This window comes from Macrosteles quadrilineatus, unplaced genomic scaffold (genome assembly GCF_028750875.1).
Source record: "Macrosteles quadrilineatus isolate MER2022 unplaced genomic scaffold, UCM_ALF_1.0 Scaffold_1__1_contigs__length_201487025, whole genome shotgun sequence".
In the NCBI taxonomy this organism is placed as follows: Eukaryota; Metazoa; Arthropoda; class Insecta; order Hemiptera; family Cicadellidae; genus Macrosteles; species Macrosteles quadrilineatus.
In genome coordinates this window covers 197,076,446-197,102,883 of record NW_026542594.1, presented here as the reverse complement: position 1 = coordinate 197,102,883, position 26,438 = coordinate 197,076,446, and the positions used below count along the sequence as shown (strand labels likewise).

At 34.4% G+C, this 26,438-nt stretch overlaps 2 protein-coding genes across 2 annotated transcripts; one reads left to right on the top strand and one right to left on the bottom strand.

The window, feature by feature from the left end:
* Window positions 1–1,391: 1,391 nt before the first annotated feature.
* LOC128993611 (phospholipase DDHD2) lies at window positions 1,392–26,380 on the bottom strand. The gene is made up of 14 exons (XM_054417612.1): window positions 26,166–26,380; window positions 14,635–15,189; window positions 13,664–14,010; window positions 12,846–12,972; window positions 11,967–12,157; window positions 10,838–10,981; window positions 10,186–10,336; window positions 9,004–9,242; window positions 5,668–5,868; window positions 5,253–5,430; window positions 3,803–3,997; window positions 3,431–3,573; window positions 2,834–3,021; window positions 1,392–2,497 (listed from the first exon to the last, which is right to left on the bottom strand). Exons 1-14 carry the CDS (start codon window positions 26,293–26,295, stop codon window positions 2,299–2,301), a joined length of 2,988 nt encoding a protein of 995 aa, XP_054273587.1. The 5' UTR covers window positions 26,296–26,380; the 3' UTR covers window positions 1,392–2,298.
* LOC128993618 (uncharacterized) lies at window positions 16,357–24,844 on the top strand. The gene is made up of 6 exons (XM_054417626.1): window positions 16,357–16,559; window positions 21,666–21,873; window positions 22,417–22,576; window positions 23,040–23,169; window positions 23,274–23,450; window positions 24,560–24,844. The coding sequence occupies exons 1-6, from the start codon at window positions 16,478–16,480 to the stop codon at window positions 24,697–24,699; spliced, it is 897 nt and encodes a 298-aa protein (XP_054273601.1). The 5' UTR covers window positions 16,357–16,477; the 3' UTR covers window positions 24,700–24,844.
* Window positions 26,381–26,438: the final 58 nt, after the last annotated feature.

Here is a 26,438-nt window from a genome sequence, read left to right as displayed (position 1 = left end):
CCACGAGAGGAATATCTAATTCAAATCTATTAAACAAATTAGTTTTCTATACTTGTATTGAGAAATATGTAAAATTAGGTTTTTATTTAAAACTATTTTTTTCAGTTTTATGTTTAAAAACTTATTTTTCAATATGGATTTGCAAATTTTCTAGAAGCCATTGGATAAAAACTACATAAGAAAGCAATTTTATAGCTCTCTTTAAGTTTGTCTTTAATTTAACCAAATGTTGATGTTCTGTGTACTTTAATTTAGAAAATTACTTAAATTCAAGTAGTTAAACTAATGTATTATCCAAATATGTGCCTTCATACTAAACCAAAAGTAATAAAAGTTAATTTTGATGGTAGCTATAAAATATATAATTATATTCTAAAAATTTGTTATAAATTAGATAATTCTATCTTGACATTGTTGCATGTGTATAGAAGCAGTAATAAAAATTATATTGTAAATAGTTATATTTCATACACGGTCATTAAAATCAATAAGAATAATGTTTATAAATAAATTGTTAGGTTTGTTTTCTGACATTTCTGTTATTTTATTAAGAGAACTATTTATATTTTGGAAAAATGAGATTTTACTAGATTTTGATTGTGCCAATTATTTTTCCCTGGTCTGCAATGTTAGTTGTTAATTATTGTTAAAGATTGGAATAGATAATTGATCATCTAGAAGGAAGTTTAACTTTAAAACCAAGAATGCCATGGTTTGATTAGTAATGTTTGTGTTCTAGTGTGCTAAATTAAATCAACTGTCGTGTTTACATTTACAAGAGTATTATTGATTAAAATTTGACCATAGTATCATCCTTTTAGCAGTTAAAGATAATTTTTTACTTGAGTTATGTCCGGATTATGTTTTGCGGTTAACTATTTGTTTTTTGTTATTTAACCATCTTTATAACTACTTATACAAAATATAACAAATGTCAATAGGATGTATAACTAAAGAAGAACAAACCGTTATACATTCTGTAAAATAAGACGGAAACATTTAGTTAACTAGCACAATCAAACGTAAACTATTTGAAATGCAAATCAAAACAGCTGATTTATAAGAATGACAAATCTATCAAGGTTGTATCAACCAAATCGGAAATTTAAGTAATCGCATAGAGAAGTGAGATACAGAGAGATATGGGACGACCGTGCGCTTTCAGCTTTAGTATGTTGTGCCAGAAATATACTTGTGTCGAGCAAGGAAATAAAAACAAAAGGGGACAGGGTCTTCCTCCACCGTTAGCGTTGTAGCACATGAGGGTGGTTTTGGACTTAACTCTAGACACCAACGACTTGTGGTAGACACCACTTTAGTGTACCATTGATTGTTTCCTCTGTATCTTACTTCTCTGTGGTGATTGGGGGTGTGAAGAAAAACAACACAGCTTAGTCTGTAACAAACAATATAATATTTTGTATATTCAACATTTATAAAAATATTGCATTTCACATTTACAACAAAAGTTATTTAATAATAGAACTACTTGTATATTTGAACATCTAGAAAGCACCTGTATTTCACATCAAAACAGAATAAGTCGAAGACATTGTTTGAAATAGCAACACAGAAAATTTTTAAGCTTAACAATCTAAATATATTAATTTCAATATTAAATATAAAAACTATGTAAGAAAAACAATTAACAGTCACATAAAAATTTACAAAACCCAGTTCTCACAAATAAAAACATTTACTATGTACAACTCTTTAATCGTGATTAAAATAATTTATATTTCATTCCCTTTATCTTGGTATAATAGAGGTTTGTACTGTCCGTGAGGTTTTTTGTGTGTTGCTTAACATAGTAACACTCCCTCAAAATTAATTAGGTTAAAACAAGACAGAAGTGTATATTACAAAGTAGTGTATATAATTACAATAATTAATAAGGCAATTGATATTATTGTTTTTTTTTTTTTAGTTCGAGCATGATGTAATTGAAAACAAAAACAAAAAGTAGATAAATGCCTAAAATATATCAAGAACAAACACTATTAAATTAAAAAGCACAAACCATCTGTAAAAGAGGTTGTTTAGGTACTTCCACTACTACCTAAAGTTTCTTTTTTACCGATGTTTTTTTTTCCACCACCTAAATGAATTAATCAAATCCAAAACTTCTTACAAACAGGTAGTTCAACCAAACTGAATATCCACTTGATCACACAGTTTTATAAATACACTTTATATACATATTGTATTGTTCTGCCACGACCCGTCATTTAGGAAAGGTGTTGTCAGAGATCGGAGCTAGGTGCCTTGCTCTTTCAATTTGTTCCTTGGCACTTGATATCATTCCCTGGCACTCCTAACAAAGCCGGTGAAGGGTGGGGGGCCGATGCTGAGGTTGTCGGAAGGTGGGGTTGTAGGGTCCATGCCCATGCCCGGCTCCTCATACGGCAATATTTGCTGCACCACCTGGGTGTCAGGAGTGATATTCATGGTTCCGTAAATCTCCTTCAACATCATCAACATTGTATCCTCCGACTCCCTGGAACCAAAATGTTAGTTGCATTATTGCATCGTGTAAATAGACACAAAAAAACCTTTAAGTATACTTGACTCTTAGATTCCCACTTAGAAATGAGAATCATTTGTTTTTTCAAGCTAAAGGTCATCTTTAAGTAAATTTGATGAGCTTATGATTACTAGACAAATATAATGGTTTGTTTGTATAACTTCACAAACCGGCTGTGTTTGTGTCGTGTGAACTGAATGTAGTTTTTTAAACTAAACGACGTCCAATGGACTTAAAATAAATTATGATGGTTCCAAGTTTGTCAAAGAAGTACCACACAACAAATCTCTAGTTTAGTAGTTGACTGACCAGTAACACACGTGACTGCTGAGTGCGAAGAGATATTCGTTGAAGCTTTCCAGCGGTGCCTCCTGCAGTACGTAGTCGACCCGACGGCCTCCGTTGAGCTGTCCCATCTTGACATCAGGCTCAGGACAAGCATCGGGGGACTCACTGCGGCCTGCGGCTCCGTACGACAGCATCTCGCTCTCTAGCACCTACAAATACAAAAACACACTCTCTAAAATGTGATGATTTTTTTGAAGTAATGAAAAAAACGAGTTCTCTTATTGAAACACTTAACCTCTTTAATACTAAGCCAAATAATGGTTGAAGAGTGCTACTGTTCCGCCTAGATTTTGGCATTAATGAGTAGGCTATGGACGTTCTGAAACTTTTTATGTGGAAAATGGTGTCTGTCCCCCCCCCCCCCCCCCAAGCGGATGGCTAAGCTAAGCAAGAAATTTAAAAAGTGTTGCACTCTCAAAGAGGTAATTCTCACTGTGTAGGCTATGTTTGCTCACCTTCACAGGAAGTTTGTTTATGAACATAAAAACGTTTCAGTCACAATGAAGACACAAAGTAGGCTATAAAATTAACCGTATAATAGATGAGAGTTAGGCCTACCTGGTTAACCTCTTGCTCAATGGCCTGATCGTCCGATCGGTGGAACATCGCCAGCTGGTACACAGTGTTCCATGTGTTCCTCACTGATTCTACCAGTCGCTGCTTCAGAGCTGTTCCGACATGCTCCAACGTGTCTTTCAGCTCTGAGAATCATTTCATGAAATTTATTACCAATGTAAAAACCTATGAATCCTGCAATGTTCTTCCTTAGATTATAATTTTAATGGCTTGTTGAGTAACTAGCAAGACTTTGTCTAAAAAGACACTCATTTATTAATTAAATCTTTATCAAAAAAGAAGGGTTGACTTGACATTAAAGTTTCGCTAACTACTTTTGTAGCATTGACTTAAGATGTATTTTAGACTACTTACCCAAATGCATCCGTTTGCGCCCCTTGTGGTGAGGTATGAGCACGGGGGAATACTTTGCAAAGTCAGGAGTGATCAAAGACTCTATCCTGTAGGCGACCGGATCAAACGGGTGAAATATGTTGAAGAACATCGGACAGGTCGGCAGCGAGAAATCTTCACCTAAAGACTCTATTCCTCGCACAGTCACAAACATCCCTAAACGGAACATAATAAGTAAGAATACTAAAAAAGCATACTCTGGAAACTTAATAAACACAATATTATTAACAAAAACCAAATTTCCTAACACACCTACTATTTTTGGACATTATAGCAAATGGTGCATATCGCACCATTTGTTCTTGTAACTCTATTTAGATCATATTTTCACCATATATATTCGGTATTTATTTATTTATTTTTTGTATTTGATCAAATGACGTCAATTTTGGACGCAACTTCAGTTGACGAACAAGCTCGCTGCCCATGTTGGCTTATTCCCTTAAATATGTACGCTTTGTTGAACTTAGATGTAATGCAAAGGTTAATTTAATTTATTCTATTACATTCACTTATGTTTTTTTTATCCTTTAAATATTTGTGTACAATTTATGGAAATTTGTTGGAATAAAGATATAATTCATTCATTCCCCTGAGGCATAATTGTGGTTCTATTGTATTCGTTTCCCTATCGCTAATGTTGACTACGGACATTCCAAACCTGTCTGACTCCATCTAGCTTCTGTCATATGACCACGCCCTTGTATAAGGTCTTTGTATCGGCCACCACTCTTTATTCACGTTTTCATTTCAATCACTTGTTTTGCCATTTTAGTATCCCTCATTATGTTTTCAGTTCACGTCCAGCCTTTTAAAGAAGTAGTTGTTTTGTTAATAGTGTGTCGTTTTATCACCCAGACTACGTCTTTGAAGCCAGTGTTAAAGCAGTTTGCGACCTCCGCACCAATCTAAGTGGACACAAACTTTCTGAATTTCTCCGGGCGTTGCGTGCGAGCTTCAAGACCAAAATACGGTAATTTAATGAAAAGAACATTTATTCAGCCAAGTTACTACTTATGAACTGTCCGAGGGGCTGTGAAAAGACGCTGCCATCTTCCCATACCCCGAATATTGTACAGGTATATGTTTCACATTTTTTGCATCTTCTATTATTCTGCTCTTTTGTACTGTTTTACAACTGGTCATACAACTATGTTATTTTATCGCAAAGTTTTCCCTAAAAAATCTCATACGCTACAATACTCACATAGATACAGGTAGGAAGTGAAAGTTTAATAAAATTACTCTTGTGTCCAATCCAAACATCGGTCCTCCGAGCTCTAAAGGCTTAAAATATTACCACACTATATATGTGTGTGTGCACACTAATGGAGAAGGGATTGATAATGATTGTTCTTAAAAAAAGTTGTAGCGATTATTTTTTAAACTAAAACTTATTAATCATGTTTACCTATAGGAGATCCTAGAGCGAAGAAAGCTTTAGGCCTGAAGACCAGTTGAGGGTAGGAAATGAATGGTTGACCAGTTCCAGCGTTGCCGATAGTCAAGTAGCTCACCGTCCGACTCAAGCGGGCCTTCTGAGCCTTCATGCAACCGAGTGTCTTCACTTCTTCTTCACCACTTATATCCTAAACAAAAATTAAGATGATTACGGTATTCGAGACCAGAAAAAGAATTGAAATAGTTTTTAGTTGGAAACGTATATCTTAGATTTCAGTCCATAATAGACCTCATGTATTGTCAGTCAGCTTTACATATGCCTGCTTTAAAAGACAGTGTAATTTTTATCATGCAAAATAAATCAAATATAGGCTATAACACAGTTGTGTGTCGATTCAATGAAGTGACGATTTATTAGGTCCTACCTGAGATTCAGATGTGGGAGTAGAAGGTTGTTCGTTAGGCGACGGAGAAGACACGGGCGCTTGGTTGCATAACATGTCAAACAATATGAGTGAGCCGAGCGAGTGACCACCCAGCGACACGCCACCCTGGTACGTAGGGTTGCGGGCCAGGAACAGATTGTACAACCTGTTCAACTCGTTACCAACGGCTTGTACTATTGTCTGCAAAATGACAAGTTATCAGTACAAATACCTTTTAATGAATATTTTTACAAACTCGGACAATGTAATTTTCAAGATAACTTATGGATTAAATTTATATCAGTGTTGGGGAAGCTACTTTTAAAATGTAGCTAGCTACAACTACTGCTACATTTCCAGAAAAGTAGCTTAGCTACAGCTACAGCTACAGTTCCGAAAAAGTAGCTAGCTACAACTACAGCTACAATGAAATGTAGCTACAGCTACAGTTTTAGCTACTTTTCCAAAGACGTTACTTTTTATTCCACGCATATTAGGTAAATGTAAAGTTAATTGCAACTACATTTTTATTGAACAAACATTAAAAAAATGTCAGTATTGTATCTAACATTACTCGGAAAACAAATTATTCCTAGATTGTATTTAATTTGTTGGCATTATAAACCTAACATTACAACAACAGAACCAAATAAGTGGGTGTCCAATCATATTTAGAACTTAATTTTAAATATTGCATTATTTTTAAGCATCTTATATGTAAATTTCATTAAGTTCAAAGGACATACAACCAAACTATATTTTAAAAGCCCATTTTATTTCTTTAATATAGATTCATTTATACATGTCTTATATCAACAATTAAGACCAATAAAACTGTAAAACAATGATTTAAAAATGTTTTTTTTACAGAGCCTAGCCTACTGAAATTGGAGTTTATTGCCTTTCTTTACTTTTAATGTTAAAAACGACATTGCTATAACTTTTAACCATCATATAGTGATAAGATACTGTTCTATGAATAACACTTTTCAATGTCAAGAAATCGTCCTCTTTTGTCATAACGCATAGGGCAAATTGTGCTTCAACCTAGTTGGTACAAAAAACAGTATTCAGCAACTTATCCTGAAATCGGCTTTTAATTTAAACATGTTGAAATTTTTAAAGTAAAAATAACATGTAGGCCTACTTGGCTATGTAACAAGTTGGTTGTAGTAGGCTTGTTCTTGCAAGGACTAAACAGATATATTCCTAATAATCGAACTTGGAACTTGGTATTCGTCGTAAACCTTAGCATAGCCTAGGAATAATCCTCTACAAGAACTGTTACAAGAGCAAACTATGCTATTTTTTCAATGTAAGTTGCATGTTATAAGAAGATTGTTTCGTTACAATTATGATGTGTGTAGGCATATCTTAAATCTCATCAGGTAATTTCCTCTTCGTTAATTTAGTAAACCTTTGAAAAATCTTCGTAATCTAACCAAGGAAGGGCTTGTGATGATGAACCACAATCAACAGCTGAAGCAAAGGTTGATAGACCAGCTTTCTCATTATTTTAAGGTTTAGTGTTGGTTTCCATTAAAACTCAAGTTGTAACACTATCGATATAATAAAGAAACTAAATTGATTACTAATTTCCCTGTCAATCACTTGCAAGCATTCAATAGCTTCTCTTGTCACCGGTAACGTTTAAAAGTCGTCTGTATCTAGCGATTTTATTTTGTCTGACAGTAATCATAGAGTAGTAAATTAAGGAAATGAGAGCCAAAAATGTGGATAACACTCAATTAATGGCCTCCATGTCCACACAACGTTGTAATAGGGAATGAAACGGCTGCAACCAGCTGTATGAAGCCAAGAAAGTAGGCCTAATTTTTTGAAAACCTCAGTTTGAAAGAGGTTGTTTCACGTAAGGTTGAGGTTATGATAAAAATCACTATCTCAAACAATGTTAATGTAGCTAGAAAAGTAGCTAAAATTCCGCTACAACTACTTTAAAAATGTAGCTAGCTACAACTAAAGCTACAAAATCTTAAAAGTAGCGTAGCTACAGCTAACGCTACAAAAAAAGTAGCGCGCTACTGTAGCGTCGCTACTTGTAGCGCGCTACTTCCCAACACTGATTTATATGATGCGGAGATGAATAAGGAATGAGTGTTGGATTAAATTAGATTATTAAGATCAGCTGGTCCTTTAATGAGGACCACAAGCCCAAAATGGTCAACGATCAAGAACATCTGGGTCCAGCTTCAAACCATGGAAAAACTAAGGATTACTAGAGGAGCAAATACTTTAAATGTACCGTAACATTCTACTGAGAATCATTCAATGACAATAACTAATGATATACACATCCTTTGCTATTACTTATATGCAATCTTTCATTAGAGTAGTTATATCCATACATGTTCTAAGCAATTTAATTACATTGGTATTAATTTTTCAGCTTGGATATTTATATATTTAACACACTCACTCCCATGTGATGAGAAGTTTTACATACAGAGGAGTGTGACGGCTGGGACTGAACCTGTTAACTCAGTAGGAGCCAGACTTTTTTACTTCCAGTCAGGTGGGGTTGGGTAAAAAAAAAAAATTAGAGTATCTTCCATAGATAGTGCAAAATAATAAATGTCTTCCACAGTCACGGAAAAATCATAAACCTCTTCCATAGTTATTTCGAAATGGTGAACATATTTTTTGCAGTAAGGGTGAAATTGATAACATCTTCTATGGTTAAATACAAAATTGTAAATGTGTCTTCTGAGATCACGGCGAAAAACAACACATTGAGGTCACAGTGACATCATCATTGCCTCCCACAATCGCAGCAAATCTTTGAAAATCACCGGTGATTACATGGTCACCCGTCATCAATTTACATCAAAAGCTGTGCTCCACTCAACCCGACCTGATTTTAGCCCAAAAATGATTTCTGACCCAAGCATACCACTCTAGACAATTACAGAGGTTATTTTACTGGGAGTTGAGAGAGTTGTACAGGGACCCAGATATTGTGGCTGAGGTGAGAAGTAGGAGATTGAGATGGGCAGGCCATGTGTTAAGAAAGGAAGAGGGATCCTTAGTGAGAAACGCCCTAAACAACAATCCCGAGGGTAGAAGACCTCCTGGAAGGCCCAAGTTGAGGTGGAGAGATCAAGTGAGAAGAGATCTGAGAAGAGAGGATGAAGCAATGGATCGTGCAGTCTGGAGGCAGTGTGTTGGCGAGGCAAAGTACCTCCTTGGGTACCAAGAGCCACGGCAGTAAGTAGTAAGTAAGTATTTTACTGGCCTAACCTAACCTAACCTGACAAAAGCAACCAGGGACCTGCAGACCCCTAAAACTTAGTGACAGAGATTAACATAGAACAATACCTCGCAAAAGACAGGACTGGTGTAGAACAGTATGTCGAGAAGTGTATCATTAGTAAAGTGACGAAGACGAGGGATACTCTTGAGGGTTATGTTGTTGAGGCGAGTGTCAATATCGGCATTGTGTAGAGCCTGATGCCACGAGACTGGCAACACCTCCACACGACTAGCCTGTCCTGCCTCTACTGCGGACTTGAAGTGAGACTGTAGCAGCTGTAGCGACACACTGCGGAAGTCATCAACTGTAACACAATAGAATAGTTAAGTAGAATCAACATAGGTAATCATTTCAAGTGTTACATTTGTTTGATTTTCCAATTTCAGTGTAGGATTTGTTGCTAGACTAGTGGTTAGTGTCTCAGACGGTGCGCGAGGGACGGGTGGACCCACATATGTGTTTGGACTGCTTTCCAAAGGGTTTAAGTACTTCAAATTGCAATTCCACATGTAAAAATGACACTGACACAGAAATCAAGAAAAAAAGGATCCAAGGGAAAATACAGTGGAATAATGTGATTTAAATTGCAGCCGGCATAACCAAATGTGTGCACGTACCGCGACGGTTATTCTAATTAATGTAAAGTTTTCTGTTAAATGTCTCATATCAACAAGTGTTTTGTTTTTTTAATTTTAAATGTATGAAGAATCGTAGAAGAGGATGAACATGATGATGTAGCAGTTGCCACGCAACATGTAGGTCTACCTTACGAATAAGGATATTGTAAGGTAACAAAATAATTCTAATTAAGGAAAAGCTAAAAGAAGTTTGATATTATGGTACCTAGTTTACACCTGTAATGTAATCAAAATTAATCAAAGGTGTCACTTTACCTGAATGTTTTACCTTTAATACGCTATATTAGGGGGACAAAAACACTGAACTAGCGCACACAAAAACAAAACAAAAGACATTTAACCATTTTACACAGATATAATATACTGTGAAACGGAAAGATTTGTTCTTATTGTTTGTGGACGCAAAATATGTCAATGTTTTTGTTACCCTGATGATGTCATATTAATGTGGAAACATGTGGGTAAAGTGACAATTACAATTAATTTCGTTTTCATGATGAGGTAAATTAGGTACCATGTAGTCCAGTAATACTGAGGCCCTCAATACAAATTTTATTAGAAGTTTATAGTAACGATATCATAAACTTATATGTACTTATAGAGACTTACCAACTTCCGTGACTGGGCGGAATTTCAAATCACAGAATTTGCCAATTCCGTGAACAAGAAAGAGCAAATGATCAACTTTTTCAGGTTCACCTTCGCTGATATCAAACTCATCCATGCCTCTTTTGACAACTCTGGGCTTTTGCTGCATTTGCTGCAAAAAATAGGACCGTGGTATTATCAAATATTGCCTCTTAATCGATTCAAAGCATTTTAAGCCCACTCAATTTTAAAACATATGTTTTATAAACTGAATATGAACACAGATTGAGTGGAGAATGGAGTGAGATGACATGTGTGTAGATTGTTACTGATTTTAATGCACGTCAGTCTTTTTCCATGTTTTTTTTTAGATTAAAGTGAACATTACTACTTAAATTGTTTATAGTTAAATTAAGATCATAATAAGTGATTTCATGAGGAGAATTAGTGAGTTAAAATACAAAAGTCCAGATATTTATAAAAATATCCAGTTAATCAAAGCATTTGGCTAAAATTGAAGTAAAAAAATCCCTTCTTTGACTAATAACAAGGTATCTTATGAGTTGTAAAATAAGGTGTTACCAAAATCAAAGGTTTTTGCTACAACATACTTGTAAGACATTTTAGGAGTATATTTTTAACAAGTAATTTACATATCGGAAATGTATCTTACAGGAGAGTTGCCCCAGACGTCAGGAGACGTGGACCTGGTGTGATGAGCAATAGCGTTGGGACTGTGAATGACAATAACTTCTCCATCTGGCAGCGACACGTGGCGGTTCCACTCGTTTGTGGTGGCCGCTATCCTGTACTCCTCCTGTAACATTGATGTTAGTTACATATCAAATATGTATCAACGTGTCTTCGAGCTGTCCTAGAAGTGTCGTTGATTTTGGAAATTGAAGATAATTCCCCAACAACTTCGTGTAGTAGGCCTATAGAAAAACGTAAGCGATTGTGATAAAAAAGTGGTTGTTATAGGTTTTACGGTGTGAGGCAGGGTTGTATCATATATCGTTTTATTTGGATCTACTTGATTAAACTCTGTAGTTTAGCCCCTACGCTACAAATAATGTAAGATATATTACTCACAAATAGGTTGATTTTTTCTAGGACGCTAAGCACGAGTTCGGTATTGTTTTTCACATTACTTCAGGCTAGACCTAGGGGTTGCAGCATCATAACTTAGATAAAATCCATTAGTGATTTGGCGGAATTTTAATCCAGGACTTCAAAGACCGAAGCTCCGCGCCCTAACCACTAGACCAGCTCACTCCCCCACAAATAGGTTCAATCAATCAAAATATAGGTTGAAGGGAATAAGTTGATTAGAAGATGAAAACATACAGAGAATATGATTCGACAAAATGACCGTCATCATCAGCAACGTCAAGTCCTCGGCTAAACTTAGCATTGACATAGCTGATCATCACATGCGGAAATCCTAACTGTCTTCATGTATCACTCATCTAGAGCTGATCAGTGGTTTGGAAAGTAATATACATAAATTTAAAATTATGTCAAAAGTTTATCTCAAGCCTATTTTTACAGTATATCTTATTCAAAAATCACTTATTTGCGGTTAAAATACAACTCAATTGTTGAAGATACTGAATCAGCACACGGTTGGATTACAGATATTTCACTAAAAACCCTTTTACAATTTCCAACTCCAATTAACAAAATTAAAAGAGCAACATGTTTATATAATAGTATTTTGATCACAAGTCAATGCAACCATAATCGATAGATAAATTTTAATATAAGTTATCTGTTTTTTTGTTCATCAAACAGTTTATCACCTCGAGCATTGTGGCTACATTCTCCTCATAGGGGATGAAACGGACGTCCATTGATCCCTTGACGAACCACGAGCACCGGCGCACCTCACCAGGGTCTTCTTCCCAGTACACAGCTGTGCGGCGACGGCGCAGCACCTCTACGTCGTAACGAGCACCATCAGTGGCCACCTTGGTGTCCGGGGAAATAGTGGCTGGAACACATCTGCTATGTAGCCGGACTTAAGAGATGCGAAATACCACTAATTTGCAATAATAGTTAGGAATGTTCTTTAGCTATTATTATTATAGGTGAAATAATAATGGGCAAAAATTAAAACGGAGCAAAAATTCATATTTGGTTTTAGTTCTTTAAATTTACAACTGGAATGATGTTTGCTTGTACTCCAGAAGGTACTCAAGAGGATCTTAGGGCTACATTATCAATTTCATGGTTAACAGCTGGTTAGGAAAAATTTGTCATGATAGTAAAGGATGAACTGAAATATGATTAGTAGGATAGGAATGTCATATCCTAAACTTTAAGCAAGCAATCAAAGACAACAATAGAGGGTGGAAATGTTTAGACATATAAACTAAGCTCTTGGGATGTTATGAAGAAACATACCAGAGCATTGAAACATACAGTTATTGTTACTGGCTTCTGCATGGGCTTCTTTATTCATTGAACCGTTTAATTATCCTATCTAAGAACTCAATCAAATTGAATGTTTTGATTTCTTTTTAGAACATTTTACATGAGGCAGGTAGGTTATCTCAGGTTGGAAATACACTAAACATGTAAACACAGTTTTAAAGCTCAATCAAAATGCTTATGACAAAATCTTAAAGAAGAGTAAAATACAATCAGGAATTACGTTATGTTATTTCATAAAAACTTACGAGACGTGAAGGCTTGTTCTAATGCAAGGGAATCATTCATGCTGAATGGAAACCACAGGAATTTGCCTTCAACTGACTTCTTGAAGAACCAGTGGCAATAGACTGGTCGATATTGAGTTCCTTGAGCCTAGAAAAGATGTTTTATAAGTCAACAAACATTATACACAGTTAAGTTTAAAGGTGTTTAACATGTGTTTAAACACGGAGAAAAAAACTTATTACTTTTGAAAATAAAGTCCTGTGCAAAATCTTTGGCCCTACTAAAGAAGGAGATGTGTGGAGAATTAAACATAATTAATGAAGATACCGCAAGAGACAGGGCGACGTGGAGGCAGTGTGTTGGTGAGGCCAAGTACCACTTGGGGTACAAATGGCCATGGGAGTAAGTAAGTAAGTTTAAAGGTGCATGGAGAACAAGGACCCAGGTTTTTTGTTAAGTTTACTCCACTGTAAAAATATAAAACTATACAATATATATATATATATATATATATATATATAATTACAATATTTCACTTTCCTTACTAAAATTAAAAAATCCTTACTCATGCACAGTTAAATAAAGAGGTGTTTTACATATTGGTGTGATTTTTGAACTCAAACCGATTAGAATTTAGTTATAAAAAAAAATCCATGAACAATTATAATATGAGTAAGGTTGATCTATAAATCAACAGTTATAAGAGGAGGATCAACTGTATTATTTATTGATAAACTTTTAATGTTTGAAATAAAGTATTATTTTATAACCTGAGAAGATCACAAGAAAAGGGTATTGTTTAAAACAATTCACTTATTTAATGCAAGAGGTGACTAACCAAGTTTGCAAACGAAGGGGGCAAAACAGTCGGTGAGCTGGGAGACTGTGATTGCGGGGGCCTGTAAGGCATTGCAGGGGCAGCGGTGACAGTAACAGTGGCGGGGGCAGACGGGGCAGTAGGTAGAGTCGGCAGAGAAGGTGGCAAAACTGACGGTGCAGGAGTAGTGTTGGGGAACATCGAGGGCTCCGTGGTACAAGGAGTAAACAGGGTCGTAGAAGCGGTGGGAGCGGGGGGAGGAGGGGCTGGAGTCGGCATTGCGGCCATCGGGGTCACCGACAACTCTGGGGGGCGAGTGTATGTCGGCCGCTTGATGTTGCTCAGGCGATAAGAGTTGTGAGGTCCTCCTGTCAAACATTTATACCACGTTCATTTTTTGTGATGGTGAGCTAACATTATTTTAGGATTACAAAATAAAGGTTATCAGCAATCTGACACATACCTTCCCATTCTTGTCAACAACTTTTGTCTTTGGTAAGCGGTGGGAGTAAACGGGGATAGGGGGTTGTACTGTTTTGTTTGAAATTAAAATAACTATAACATTCTACGATTTAATCTAAATTTTAATCCGATTTCCTGTTATTTTTTTGTAAAAACACTATTAAAAGTCAACAATAAAGTAAACAGATTTTAAAAATCCAGAGATGCCATAGAGGTCCCCACATAAAACATTTCATCAAAATTGGATCGATGACCTAGCTTTCTAAACCTTGGTTGTCAGTTATAAAATACAACTAGTTAGAGAGGCTCAGCAAAAATAAACGTAGACAGCTTTGATAGAAGTTGAGAGCATGAGCGGATCACTTATAAGTTTTACCCCTGATAGCATATTACTATCTTAATCCAATTTTTCAAAAATAGTAATAATAGTTTACACAATTTTTTTAGTTTCTGATGGTAAGGAAAAACTGGTATAATACTCAAAATAGTTAAATTTGTAACTACTATTTTAAAAAAAAGGCTTAACATACCTGTTGGTGGAGGTGCATTTGCGTCGCTAGTCTGAGGAGGCGCAGCAACAGACGAAGTGGGGGGAAATGCTGGGACGGAGGGGGCTAACGGAGTCGCAACAGGGGAGAATAGTTGAACTGGTGGACTATTGACAGGCTGATTCTGTTCAGCTGAAAAATAGTTGAAAAAAGCCTGAGGAGCCGGGGACCCAGATGTGATCGGAGACGGTGTCTGAGTGGACGTAACCGATGGGGAGGGGTTGAGAAGCACTGGTGCAGACACAGGGGTGAAAATAGACGGAGCGTAAGAAGTATTCTGATTGAAGAACAACGGAGTAGTCTGAGGCGGCTGGTTTAGCTTATCCGTATGGAAGTAATCATTGGATGGTTCGAAGGTGAGTGTTTTGTTGAACTGGTGATTCAGAGCATCTGCGTAGACGGGGGTGGGCTTGGCGGGGCTAGCGGACCCAGTGTAGCTCTGCGTGAACACTGGGATGGACGAGGGCGGAAGATTGTGAACGTCCGGTGTGCGGTTGTTCGGGGGATCTTGTCCTAGGAAACTGTCGGCTTCTATCTCTGCAACCAAACAGTTACATCTCAATGTATCCATCATACTGACTTTTCCTTAAAAAAAAGGTTCCATTACCCACTGGACAACAAAGAGAGGGTCTACAGGTAGGAACTTTAAGGATTTATCACTTAATAAAATAATCTCTGAGAAATAATTTAAGAAATCCCTATAAACGTTTAGTTGAGGATTCAAAAACCAAAAAACTGCAAGATTGAGTTCTCAAGCCAGTCATCCAAATACAGGAGAGTGAATTTTGGGGGTGTATTTTCACACCAAAATTACTCTTTGATTTTCTGCCCTATTTGCTAAATCGTTGTGAATTTTTTTAACATTCAAAGATATTTTGACATAAAGCGTAATTTCTATGCTACGCCAAATGGTTAACCAGATATTAGTGTTAAACGTAGTACGGTATGCTGTTTCCCATGTTATTGGTTGCAGAGAATAAATTATCTTTCAATATACTAATGATCTTCGAGAATAACAGAAAAAATGTCCATGAAAGTGTGATAAGTAAAACTTTACCCATAAATTGAGGGTTCAAAACTGTATGATTTATTAAGGAACTATTGCTTGTTTTAAGATAGATCATCAAACATTTGGAATATTTCAATATTTATTTGCCGGCTTTTAAATTCCAAACAAGACAACAGTATTTGGTAATCCCCATAGCAGCTAACCTATAAGTAGGTATGTTTTTTGGCTATATTAGACTTATTTCTAAAAGTTAGTATCCATTCAACAGGTAAAAAATGCTGGAAGCTTATTTTGCAGGTTTGATCAAAAGGGCATTTTCATATTCTTACTGTGTGCAGGTCCACCAAAATACTATTGGACTACTGTGTTCATATGATGGAAAAAACTAATAAAATAAGCAAAATTTCATCAACTAAGCAATCCCTTTGTTTCAAATAGTTAAGAACCAAAGATTTATCAGGAACTGAACTAAGTACCCGGTATTCTTTAATTGGTTGAAGCTTATCATTCTTCCTCAAAGCTGATAATTAAACCCCCTTTACGACCATTTAACTGTTGCATGTCACACTATAAGTAACAGTTTGTCAAAATCATTTTTCCTAAACTGGATTCATACACAACAGTTATAAAGTCAATAAAGGATGTCCCACGTAATGTCCTGTTCAGATAATGTGTTACGTGTTAGGTTTTCCAGCAGTTTTAGTAATCTAGACTTGGGTTTGTACTTCAATATTGACAGATAGAGCGGAAGTACCTGCCTATTTGTTTAGCAAGACTTCATTTGTGTGTCACTTTGGTTCAAATCCTTCACCTACCATGGCTTGTCAGGCAACCGTCTTGTGTGTTTTTGTTTTGTGTGCATTCACTCTAGCGCAAAATTCAACTCATAACATAACAGGTAATAGTAGTTTATAGCACGCTATTTATTGGGGTTTTGTTTGTTTCAGTTTATTAAATGTTATTTTAGATCACTAATTTATTCATTGGATTAAACTTGCATGTTTTTTAAAGGTAAGGATAAACAATAACCATTCAGGTTTTTTTTAAACGAGTAATACATAATAGCACTATAGTATAGTATTTATACAGTAGTTACAGTAGTTAGTAGTTATAGTAATTTTTATAAAGCAACTAATTTTTTAAAAATCAAGAAATATTTAGGACATAATTTGTTTGCAAGATTTACTTGGTAAAATAAAAAATTTGGCAATATGTTCATAACTTTTTAAGACGTGTAATACTATTAGTAATACTGTTAGTATCAGGTGCACAAGCTTTTTGTTAATTATTAATTTGTTAATTGTTTATGGTCTATTGTAATTGTCAGCCCTGTAGTTGAAAGGAATTTGCACAACAGACTCATACTTAAGTTAATGTTCGAAAAAGAACATTAAAAATTCTATGTTCTGCTCCACTGACAATGTCAATGCATGTAAATGTCCATGATAATAAATTATTTGTTTGATTTATTGATTGATTTGATTTGATTTATTGATTGATTTGATCTGATTTATTGATTTTACTTTTAATCAAAAATACCTAATAAAACCATTACACAAAAATTTATTTAGAAATCCTAGAGTAGAAAAAATAAAAAAGTAATAATAGGTACTAGAAGAAAACCTTTTGGCTATACAAATCACAAGAAACATACTCAAAATTTACGAAACAGTGTAAAAATTCACATAACACCAAAATATAAAAAAATACGACTGGTTAAAAAATAAATTTTAAGTTTGAACAAAAATAAATATTAATTAGAACAAGGCAAAATTAATACAAACATAATTTTTATATCTACAGTATTTTGGACCTCTTTAATTATTATTGTACTCCTAATGGATGTTTTTACATAATTTATCTAAAAATCAATAATTTAATAACTAACGTTTTTACATCAATGGACGAAATAGTTGTTGAAACACAATGAATGCAAAATACTGAGCTTACGTTTTTATAAATATTTCAAAATACTTTTACCTTGGAATTAAGTAACGAAGTAATCGTTGACAGTACACACATCACTGAGCAACACATAAGCGAGATCTTAGAAACACGACAACAAATATGGCTAAGTTCCAACCCAGACTGCCTATTGAGTCTCGTCCCAATACTAAAGCAGCTTCGTCACTGCTTTGCCAACTATTAGTGAATTGGTTGAGGTATTTTTAAAGAATAACTGAAATTAGGAATAAGATGAGGAAAAATACCCTCACCGCAGCAAACCTGCAGACTAAGCGAATTTCCATTTGCCTGATTAGATTTACACTAAAATATGTCATATTTATTCCCTATTTGAATAATATTAATTTATCAAGTACTTAGGTTTGCTGCTACAGGGAAAGTAATAGTAAGTGTGTTTATGGTTAAATAAGTATAGTATTAAATGAAAAAAAATTCTAATTTGATCAAAATATGTTCATAAACAAGTAAAGAAATAACATGGGAATTTAAAATATACAGTTTTTTTTTAATTGTCTCCTTAATCATTAAGTGCATGACAACGGTTCAATGTACTAAATTATTAGTTTTTTAAGCTCTACAAAATTGTTTGAAAACAAATTGATAAATTTTATGTTTTAAGGAAAAAATGGGAAAACCAATTTTTACCCATAAAACCCCCTATTTGCCCTGGTTCCCATAGTTTGATCATGTTTGTTTGTGAACTCGTTCAAAAAAATTTAGGTTTATACAAAATTTTATCAAAATCGGATCATTTTTGCTCGAGTTATCGTGCTAACAGCCCAAAACGAAGAAGTAAATCGGTCCCGGGTGCAGGTCTTTCCATGAGTAACTATGGCAATAGCTTATTCCCTATATGGGAAATTCGCTAAAACACAAAGGTGGTGTGAAGGCTCTTTTTCATAATGAATTGGTTTTTTTAACGTCCCCCATCTCCCAACAATTAAAGTTTGAAATCCGGTTGATTAGTTTATTATGTTAAATAGGTACTCATTTTTGGTCTTGGGCGGATGATAAGTAAGTTTCTGTTTAGTATTAAGTTTTGAAATTTACAGTTGTTTTTACCAATGTCAACGTGTAAGCTTGAATAAAAAATGTACACAGCAAAATATGTTTTTAATACCAACTATGATTGTAATTTAGTCCCTTTAGAAAAAAAAAAAAAAAAAAAAAAAAAAAAAAAAACTTATAACGCAAGTGAAGCGGAGCTCCTGATAATATTTCTAAAAAATATTTCCCAGTACGCAACTACAATTACAAAAAAAATTTATTGCGATCTAATCGCTAATATTTGAAAAATTGTCTACAAAACACCATTTTGCTTTAGCCAGATCATGAATACCCAACTACAAAAACATTAAAATGTTAAACATTATTTTATAAAACAAAATCAAATAATATTTTGTATCCTGGTGAAAACAAGACTATGATTAACAATCTTAAGGAAAAACTAAACAATTAGAAGATATTTTATTGTAATATTTTAATGTCAGATTTACTTTTAAATTCATCAGATTACTGTTAATAATTAATTGTCCATACTTTTTAATTGATGTAAAACGTAATACGAATAAACTGCTAGAGTAAGCCCGATTACACAAATATTAGACTTGTTTTGAAATACTAAATGTTTGGTACGAGTTCTGTGTGCGGAGGTTATCTGTAAAGATTGCTCAATTGAAAGTTTCAACTGCAAATGTTTCCTAATCACTAACTGAATATTTGCTGTACAATTTACAGGAAACCTTTCCTGTTGATTATGGAAAAATTAATAGATATTTTACCTAAATTATAGGAACAGAATAAAACTAGTTTAGACTACTGTAAATCATTTTTAAATAACTATATTTTTTAGATTAGTAACCAAAAAGCTACACTTCATATGTAGCTATAAGACCAGATTAGGAATGTTATAATGTCTTAGCTAGTTAATTTTGAAACTTTGTCGAGAATATAATAAAGATAGAAAGGTGTTTAATTTATCTTATACACTCGCTTTCATTTAGTTGATTTAGTTTTATTATGACAAAGCCAATGACAATAAAGTAATTAATGACTGAAGAAAAACTAATATTGACTAAATAAGTAATAAGGCTTTCAATAACTTCTAACAAAGAAAAATAATATCCCTACAAAACTTGCGAGTTTGGTTATAATTTACATCTACAAGGTTTACACATACAAGACCGAAGTATAACACTAACATATTGTCTTATAAAAGACTTTCACAATGGGAAATATTTCAACTTCTTAAACTTGGCTCCCACACCATTTTTGAACGAAAAACTTCTTTGGTTTCCACAAAGAAATTCAGAACATTCAAACACACTGACCTACAAACCATAACAACACATTTATGACTTTAAAATTCTCTCAATGAATAGGCCTACTATTCTCAGCATTTAAGTTTTTAGATTCTGATTTTCTATTTATATATTTACTGCCTTAATACTGCCAGCTTTAATTAAATGCCTTAGTGTTATAGTTTTAACAAGCTATTCAAAGCGATAAGAATGATTTAACCAATACAAAAGTAATGGTTGAACACTTTATGTTCTAACAAAGATAATTACTAGGCTACTTAAATTTTTCTAATTTGAGTTATATCAGGGGTGACATTTTAATGGCATATAATTTTTTTACCTACAATATTGAATATGATGTAAATAAGAGAAATCCAGAATTTTCCAACATAATACGCACGAAACACAATATATCCTTCCTCATTTTAATGTACTCTTAAAGAACTGACATTGTTATTTAAGATTTTCTTATCCTGATTTTTGCAATTAATTCACTAAATCCCACTGCCTTAGCCTTTTAATGTTAACCAGATACTCACGAAAAGAACAATAGTGTCAGCAAAAGAGACACACCAGAACTTAGGGTTCCTTGAAGAATATTATTTAAGATTTTCTGATTCTATCTTAGTAATGAATTCACTTAATCTTACTTCCCTAGCATTAAAATTTTAACAAAATACTCACAACAAGAACAATGATTCCAAGCGGTAAAGAGAACAGTTGACCACGTAAACACAGATAAACAACTAACTGACGAGACCGTTGTTCCAACCCCTTATCCGAAGCAGATAAAAGATGATCTCACGTCAAAGTGAAGTCGTTACGCACAAAAAGCAGACCTTGAGCTCAACTTATTGATAATACAATTATATTTAGTCGTTAACAGCTATGCACAACCATAGATAAATCAAAATCAAGTTTACTTCCAAAACACAAGGTCGCGATTTGAACTGTTTGTAAACTTTGCTGGTTTCGGTTGTCAATAAAAACAATTGTGTGGGTTATTCAGATTTTTAAAGGTTAAAGTGCAGTCTTATATTGTTTGGTGTTAAAATATTAAAAATTCAAGAACTTAATTGCTTAAGAAACATCTTTGAGCATGATGACGTTAAGGTAAAATTTTTAAATGTCCATGTGGTCCTGATGTTAGCTTAAATAAAATGTGTTATCATTCAATTAATTTAGTTTTTGGTGAACAGGAGGTTTTCGCTGGTGTGACTTAGGGGTCAGTAGTTTTGTCTATATTGCCTATATTGTTAGTGATTTCCCTTATTCTATGCCAAGTAAAAAATTGAAAAATTGCCCATTTTGACTTCTGACAAAAATCACTGGAATTCGCGGCATCAACATTATGATTGATTTATAAACAGATTTGTAGGGATTTCCTAAAGATTTACAGAGAGGAAACCATACCACATTGGGTGAATTTTATATACAGATATTTCTGAATTGCATGCAATATTGATCGTAAAGCTGCCTGCATGACATAGCCTACAATTATTATGATTTAATTTGCTCTTTATATTCTTAATCAACTTAAAAATTTAGGTACTCATGTTCTCGATTTCGGTTTGGCTACAATATAATTTATTTCTATTGGTTAAACATTAGACTAGGGCTTGAAAGCACAAATTGATTCATTACTAAGTATTTTAAGGACCACTAAATAATTGACTAAACCAGCACATGGAACATAATTTGACAGCCTATTTTTAATAATTTTAAAGTTTTGTTTTCAGGCATAAAAAATAAAATATCACAGCGAATAGTAAACCAAGCTCTTCGGCCAGTGACGTTACGAGTGAACCCTCAAACCAGTCTGTATGTGAGAGCTGGACAGGTTACGACTTTGTATTTCGATGCAACCAACAACAATGACTGGAACGCCTTCTTTGCGTTCTACTGCGACACAACATCCAGTACCGTTCAATCAGTCCAGCCTTATGAGTAGGTTAATGTATTTGTTTTTTTAATTTTACGTTCTGTTTGGGCTTGTTTCTGTGTAATTCATTCCTGATGACAAATGGTAGCTAAGCTTTGGTTTCTTCGAAACGCTAATTTCCAAAATGTTATTTTCATCGATTAGGTACTAAAAGTAGAAATTAAAATGTGTCGTTGGTAAATGATTGTGACAAATATTTTGGGACTTACAGGGCTTGAAAGTGGTCGTCATCAAACAACTCTTTTCAGTAGCCTATTGACGTAGTATTTCAGATCTGTTTTCAAGATGAGGTGTTATTAAAGAGGGCAGCTAATTTTTCATAGTTGAACATTTGCAAGAATGTCTTTATTTAGGCTACTTTATGCTTCAATCAGGGTTTCAACACATTATCTTCTAAAATACCTAAATAATTTAGTTAAAAAAATCTAATTTGGCTACTATAACAAGACTAATGTAATTAAATACAAGTAACAGGGGTAGCACAAATTCGTGCCTGTCACATGAAAAAAAACAAATCTCCTAATTGTTGATCTCTTTTTGACCTCTAGGAGATGGATTTCCAGACAAGAAACGGCGACGATCCGAGTAGTAATTAGGACAGGAAATGTCGCAGCCACTTCCGAGACTGTTACATTTACTGCGGTCACGTACTCCTCCTTCGGGGAAAACCCAACCATGATAAAAACTTATCTGTTTGCTGGGCAGCAGGTAAAAAAGCAAAACATATATAGATAAAAACAAACAATATATGTATAAGTAAAAACAAAACATATATAGCAAAAAACAATAATAGATAAGATTGACTATGACCATTGACATTATATCTACACACTTTGTTACTGATTAAGATCAGCTGGTTCTTAATTCAGGACCACTAAAAGCCTAATGATCAAGGACAGCTGTTCCATCAATCAGCTACAGACTTTTCTAAGAAAATCTAAAGTTTGATGATAAATTTCAGTAAACTAAATGACCAACTTTTGAAACCCCTTTTATTGTAACTGTGTTAAAAGTAATGTATCTACATAAGTAAACTCTTAACATGAAAAAATCTCAACAACTATTCAATTAATTTAATATATTATGATGATTGAAAAGGTTTTTTTTACGTTTCGATAGATTTAAATTATCTCCAAGAATGTTTGATCAGCTTATAACTTTGTGCTCACAGCAAGTGTCGGACTCGACCAGTCCGCAAGTGAGTTACACCATCAACGGAGACTGCAGGTACGCTGACACTCCTTCTACATGTAATGCTGCGACTTGGGGCTTTCAGGCTAACATTCAAGACAGCACATCAGGTGATTATTTGGCTAACATACACCTTAACTATTTCTATCATTGGCCTTTCCTCTTCATCTCCTACTATTAACACATTAATTATCAATTAACTGTGCGATTTCAGGTTTATTATCGGTAGAGACAGTTCCGACGGGATTTGAGTTCACTTCCGACTTCATTGCCGGGACGAGGGATCAGATGAGTGGACGATACACAAACTCTTGCTGCTACAACAAAGTAGACTTGATAGCCACTGATCTCAACGGCAACCAATTCAGGACTTCTATTGACATTTATAACGGTGAGGGTTTAGGACAGAGTAAATTGAACAGCATTTCTGAATAGGAGCAATAACCGTTGCTGGGAGGTAGATAGCCTATGATAAAATGGTAAACACTTTTTTTTAAATAAGTATTTCAAAATATTTTGTGACACAACAATTTACTGAACATGTTCAAGAATGGTTTGGTCGTAAAGATTTTTTCTAATTCACATTTTATTAGTCTAAAAAAGTTATCACGGACGATATCTGTAGTCAAAAATAAAACAACTAACTTATAAGCTAAAAATTGTGGTCTTTCATACTTCAAGACAATTTTCAAACATCATGAAGCATCATGTAGTCGTTTGGGCATATAAACAGTACATTTTTGTTGTTGTATGTTATAGGCACCCTACCAGTATTCAGTTTAAGTGGTTTTTTTTTATCAAACCTGACACACCCTCTATCAGAGGGTAAATGATAAAAGCTAATAAATATAAATAAACTAGTGTCCTACTTATACCCACCGGACTTAGCATTAGCCAGTAATATTTTTAATTTAATTTTGTGTTAAAACACTTTTCTTCTTGAGTAACACGGCCAAAAACGAACAATAAGAACTTCATATTGACAGTTGCTCGATTTTGAGCACACATAGAAGATGACAGTTATTTTTTTAATAACTCCTGTAAAATACCGGTACTTAGCAATTGCTCAATTTCAAGCAACAGGCACACTAGTATGTATTATTATAAGTCATGGGCCTTACATGTTAAAAAACGAGCCTAACTAACTTAATTTTATTTTAAGATCATTGCGGACATGTTATCACTGACAGAAATTTAACAATAGTTTAGTATCTGGTATCTGACCTTATCATTACGTGAAAAGGAACCTTGGTTAACAACAAAAGTAGTAAAACAATAAAACCAATAAATTAAACAAAAACATGACAAGAATAGTAGGCCTACACAGGGGAGATATGTTTTGAAACTTTCTAATTAGATTATGGTGAAATATCTGCAACAATATTTTGATAGTGATATACTCGACATCGCAAACAACTAGGGCCTAAATTAAAACAAAGAATATAAATATATTTTTATGAGATGAATACAGTTGCCTAACCTTATTGTTTCATGTTTCAGTGTGGCTCTCCCCTGGTGCTATAGTAGCAATAGTCGTAGGCAGTATCCTACTATTGTTAATTATCATCTTGATTTGCTGCGCCGTGGGATACTGCATAAGAAGACGGCGCAAAACAAGCACATTTACCATGAATTTGTGAAAAAGTGTTCAACTGACGGGAATTCCATGTTTAAAATAGCTTGTTAACCTTTAATGAAATAGACTAGGGCCTATCTAGATTGTGATTAAGATTCCAATAAATTGTATGAAAGTATAGATCAATTGATCAAAATATTGTTAATTTATATAAATTATAAATACAATTATTTTTCTATAAATGGACCTAGGCTATATGTTTACTTATGAGGCATTAATTTGTTTTATAACCTAAAATAGTTGTTTTTGATAAAAGATAACTATGATTCACACATGACCAGAAATAATTAGGCTAGTGAAATTTAACCATGCATACTATTTTAGTTTACATTTTTATCATTATAATTAGTTTTTTTTTTCAGCTGACACCTGTATTATACTAGTAAGTTAAGTCACTCTTGAGTCTAATGCTCCTTTCACACTATAGGCCTACTGTTTCCGCCTTAAAGTTAAAAACACTACGAACTAACGTTGTCTCTAAGTTTCTTTAACATTACACTGTTTCTGACTTTATGGCGAGAAAAATGTGTTTACAGAATCACAATAATCATAAACAGTGTCTAATTGACAGGTCATAAACGAATACCACAGCTGATATATTTGCACTGGCTTGTGAGCTCCCGTTCGATTAAAAATTGTGCAGTATGAAAGCTTGCATTTAACTAAATGTGGCCACTGACCCACGGCCATGGCGTGACAAGTGTCCGATTCAGTGGCACTAGTGGCAGTGGACGGCCGCAAGATGGCGCAGTTTTCTGCCGCCACCTTAACCGTGTAGCGTGAAAGCTCTTATGCACTTCTATACACTACATACTAACAAAAAATTACCCGTATGGTTTTTAGCCATACGGTAAAAACCGTATAACTTAGTGTGAATGGAGCGTGAAACATGGTATTTTTTTCTCCATCTTATTATCGTAAATTAAAGTATCGATTTTATTGACAACTTCACTTAACTTAACCAAGAAAAAAAACTATCGTTTGTTACAATTGATAACAATGGAGTCAGATATCAAGGTTTCGCACAAATAAAAAAAAAACCGTAGGCTAACCTTAACTAATGATTAAAAAAAACTCTGAGAGCAAGCTGGTCTTGTAGTAGAGCGCGGGACTTCAGAGCTTTAGGTTCCAGGTTCAAATCCTGCGAATCACCAAAGGTTTCAGCCCATGTGATGATGCCACAACCCTCCAGGACTAGCCTGAAGTACTTAATGTGTAGTTCCAGGGTAGAACCTAGCGTCCTAGGATGTGAAGGAGGGACTTAAAATAAATAAGTAAATAAAAAAACTGAAGAAATAGAAATACTCTAGGCTAACCGATAGGCCTACTTAGGTAGGTACCAGTAACTTAATGATTTTTGAAAACAAACGCTAACACCTCGAAGGCAAGTGAAACTTGGGTAAGAAAAATGACCAATTATTAATAAGCTTAAAATGAAACAAAACATTAAATTTCAAAAAATGTTCTTACCGTCTGGCAGTAAAGTTGGTTCATTTTGAGAAGCTACTGGAACCAGAAGGGCACTGTTGGTGAAATTCTCGAAAGGGAAACTAGTACTTGCTCCAGTCAAAAGAGGATTTTTGGTGCTTTTTCCAGCCATAATAATCAAATAATAGAATAATTATTTACTGCCGAAAATACGAATTTTAAAAATAAGGTTGTGTTGTCATTTCAATTTTTAACACATAAGCAGAAAGCAGAAAAGGCAACATCAGCTGACAAAATAGGAGCACATCCCCCAAC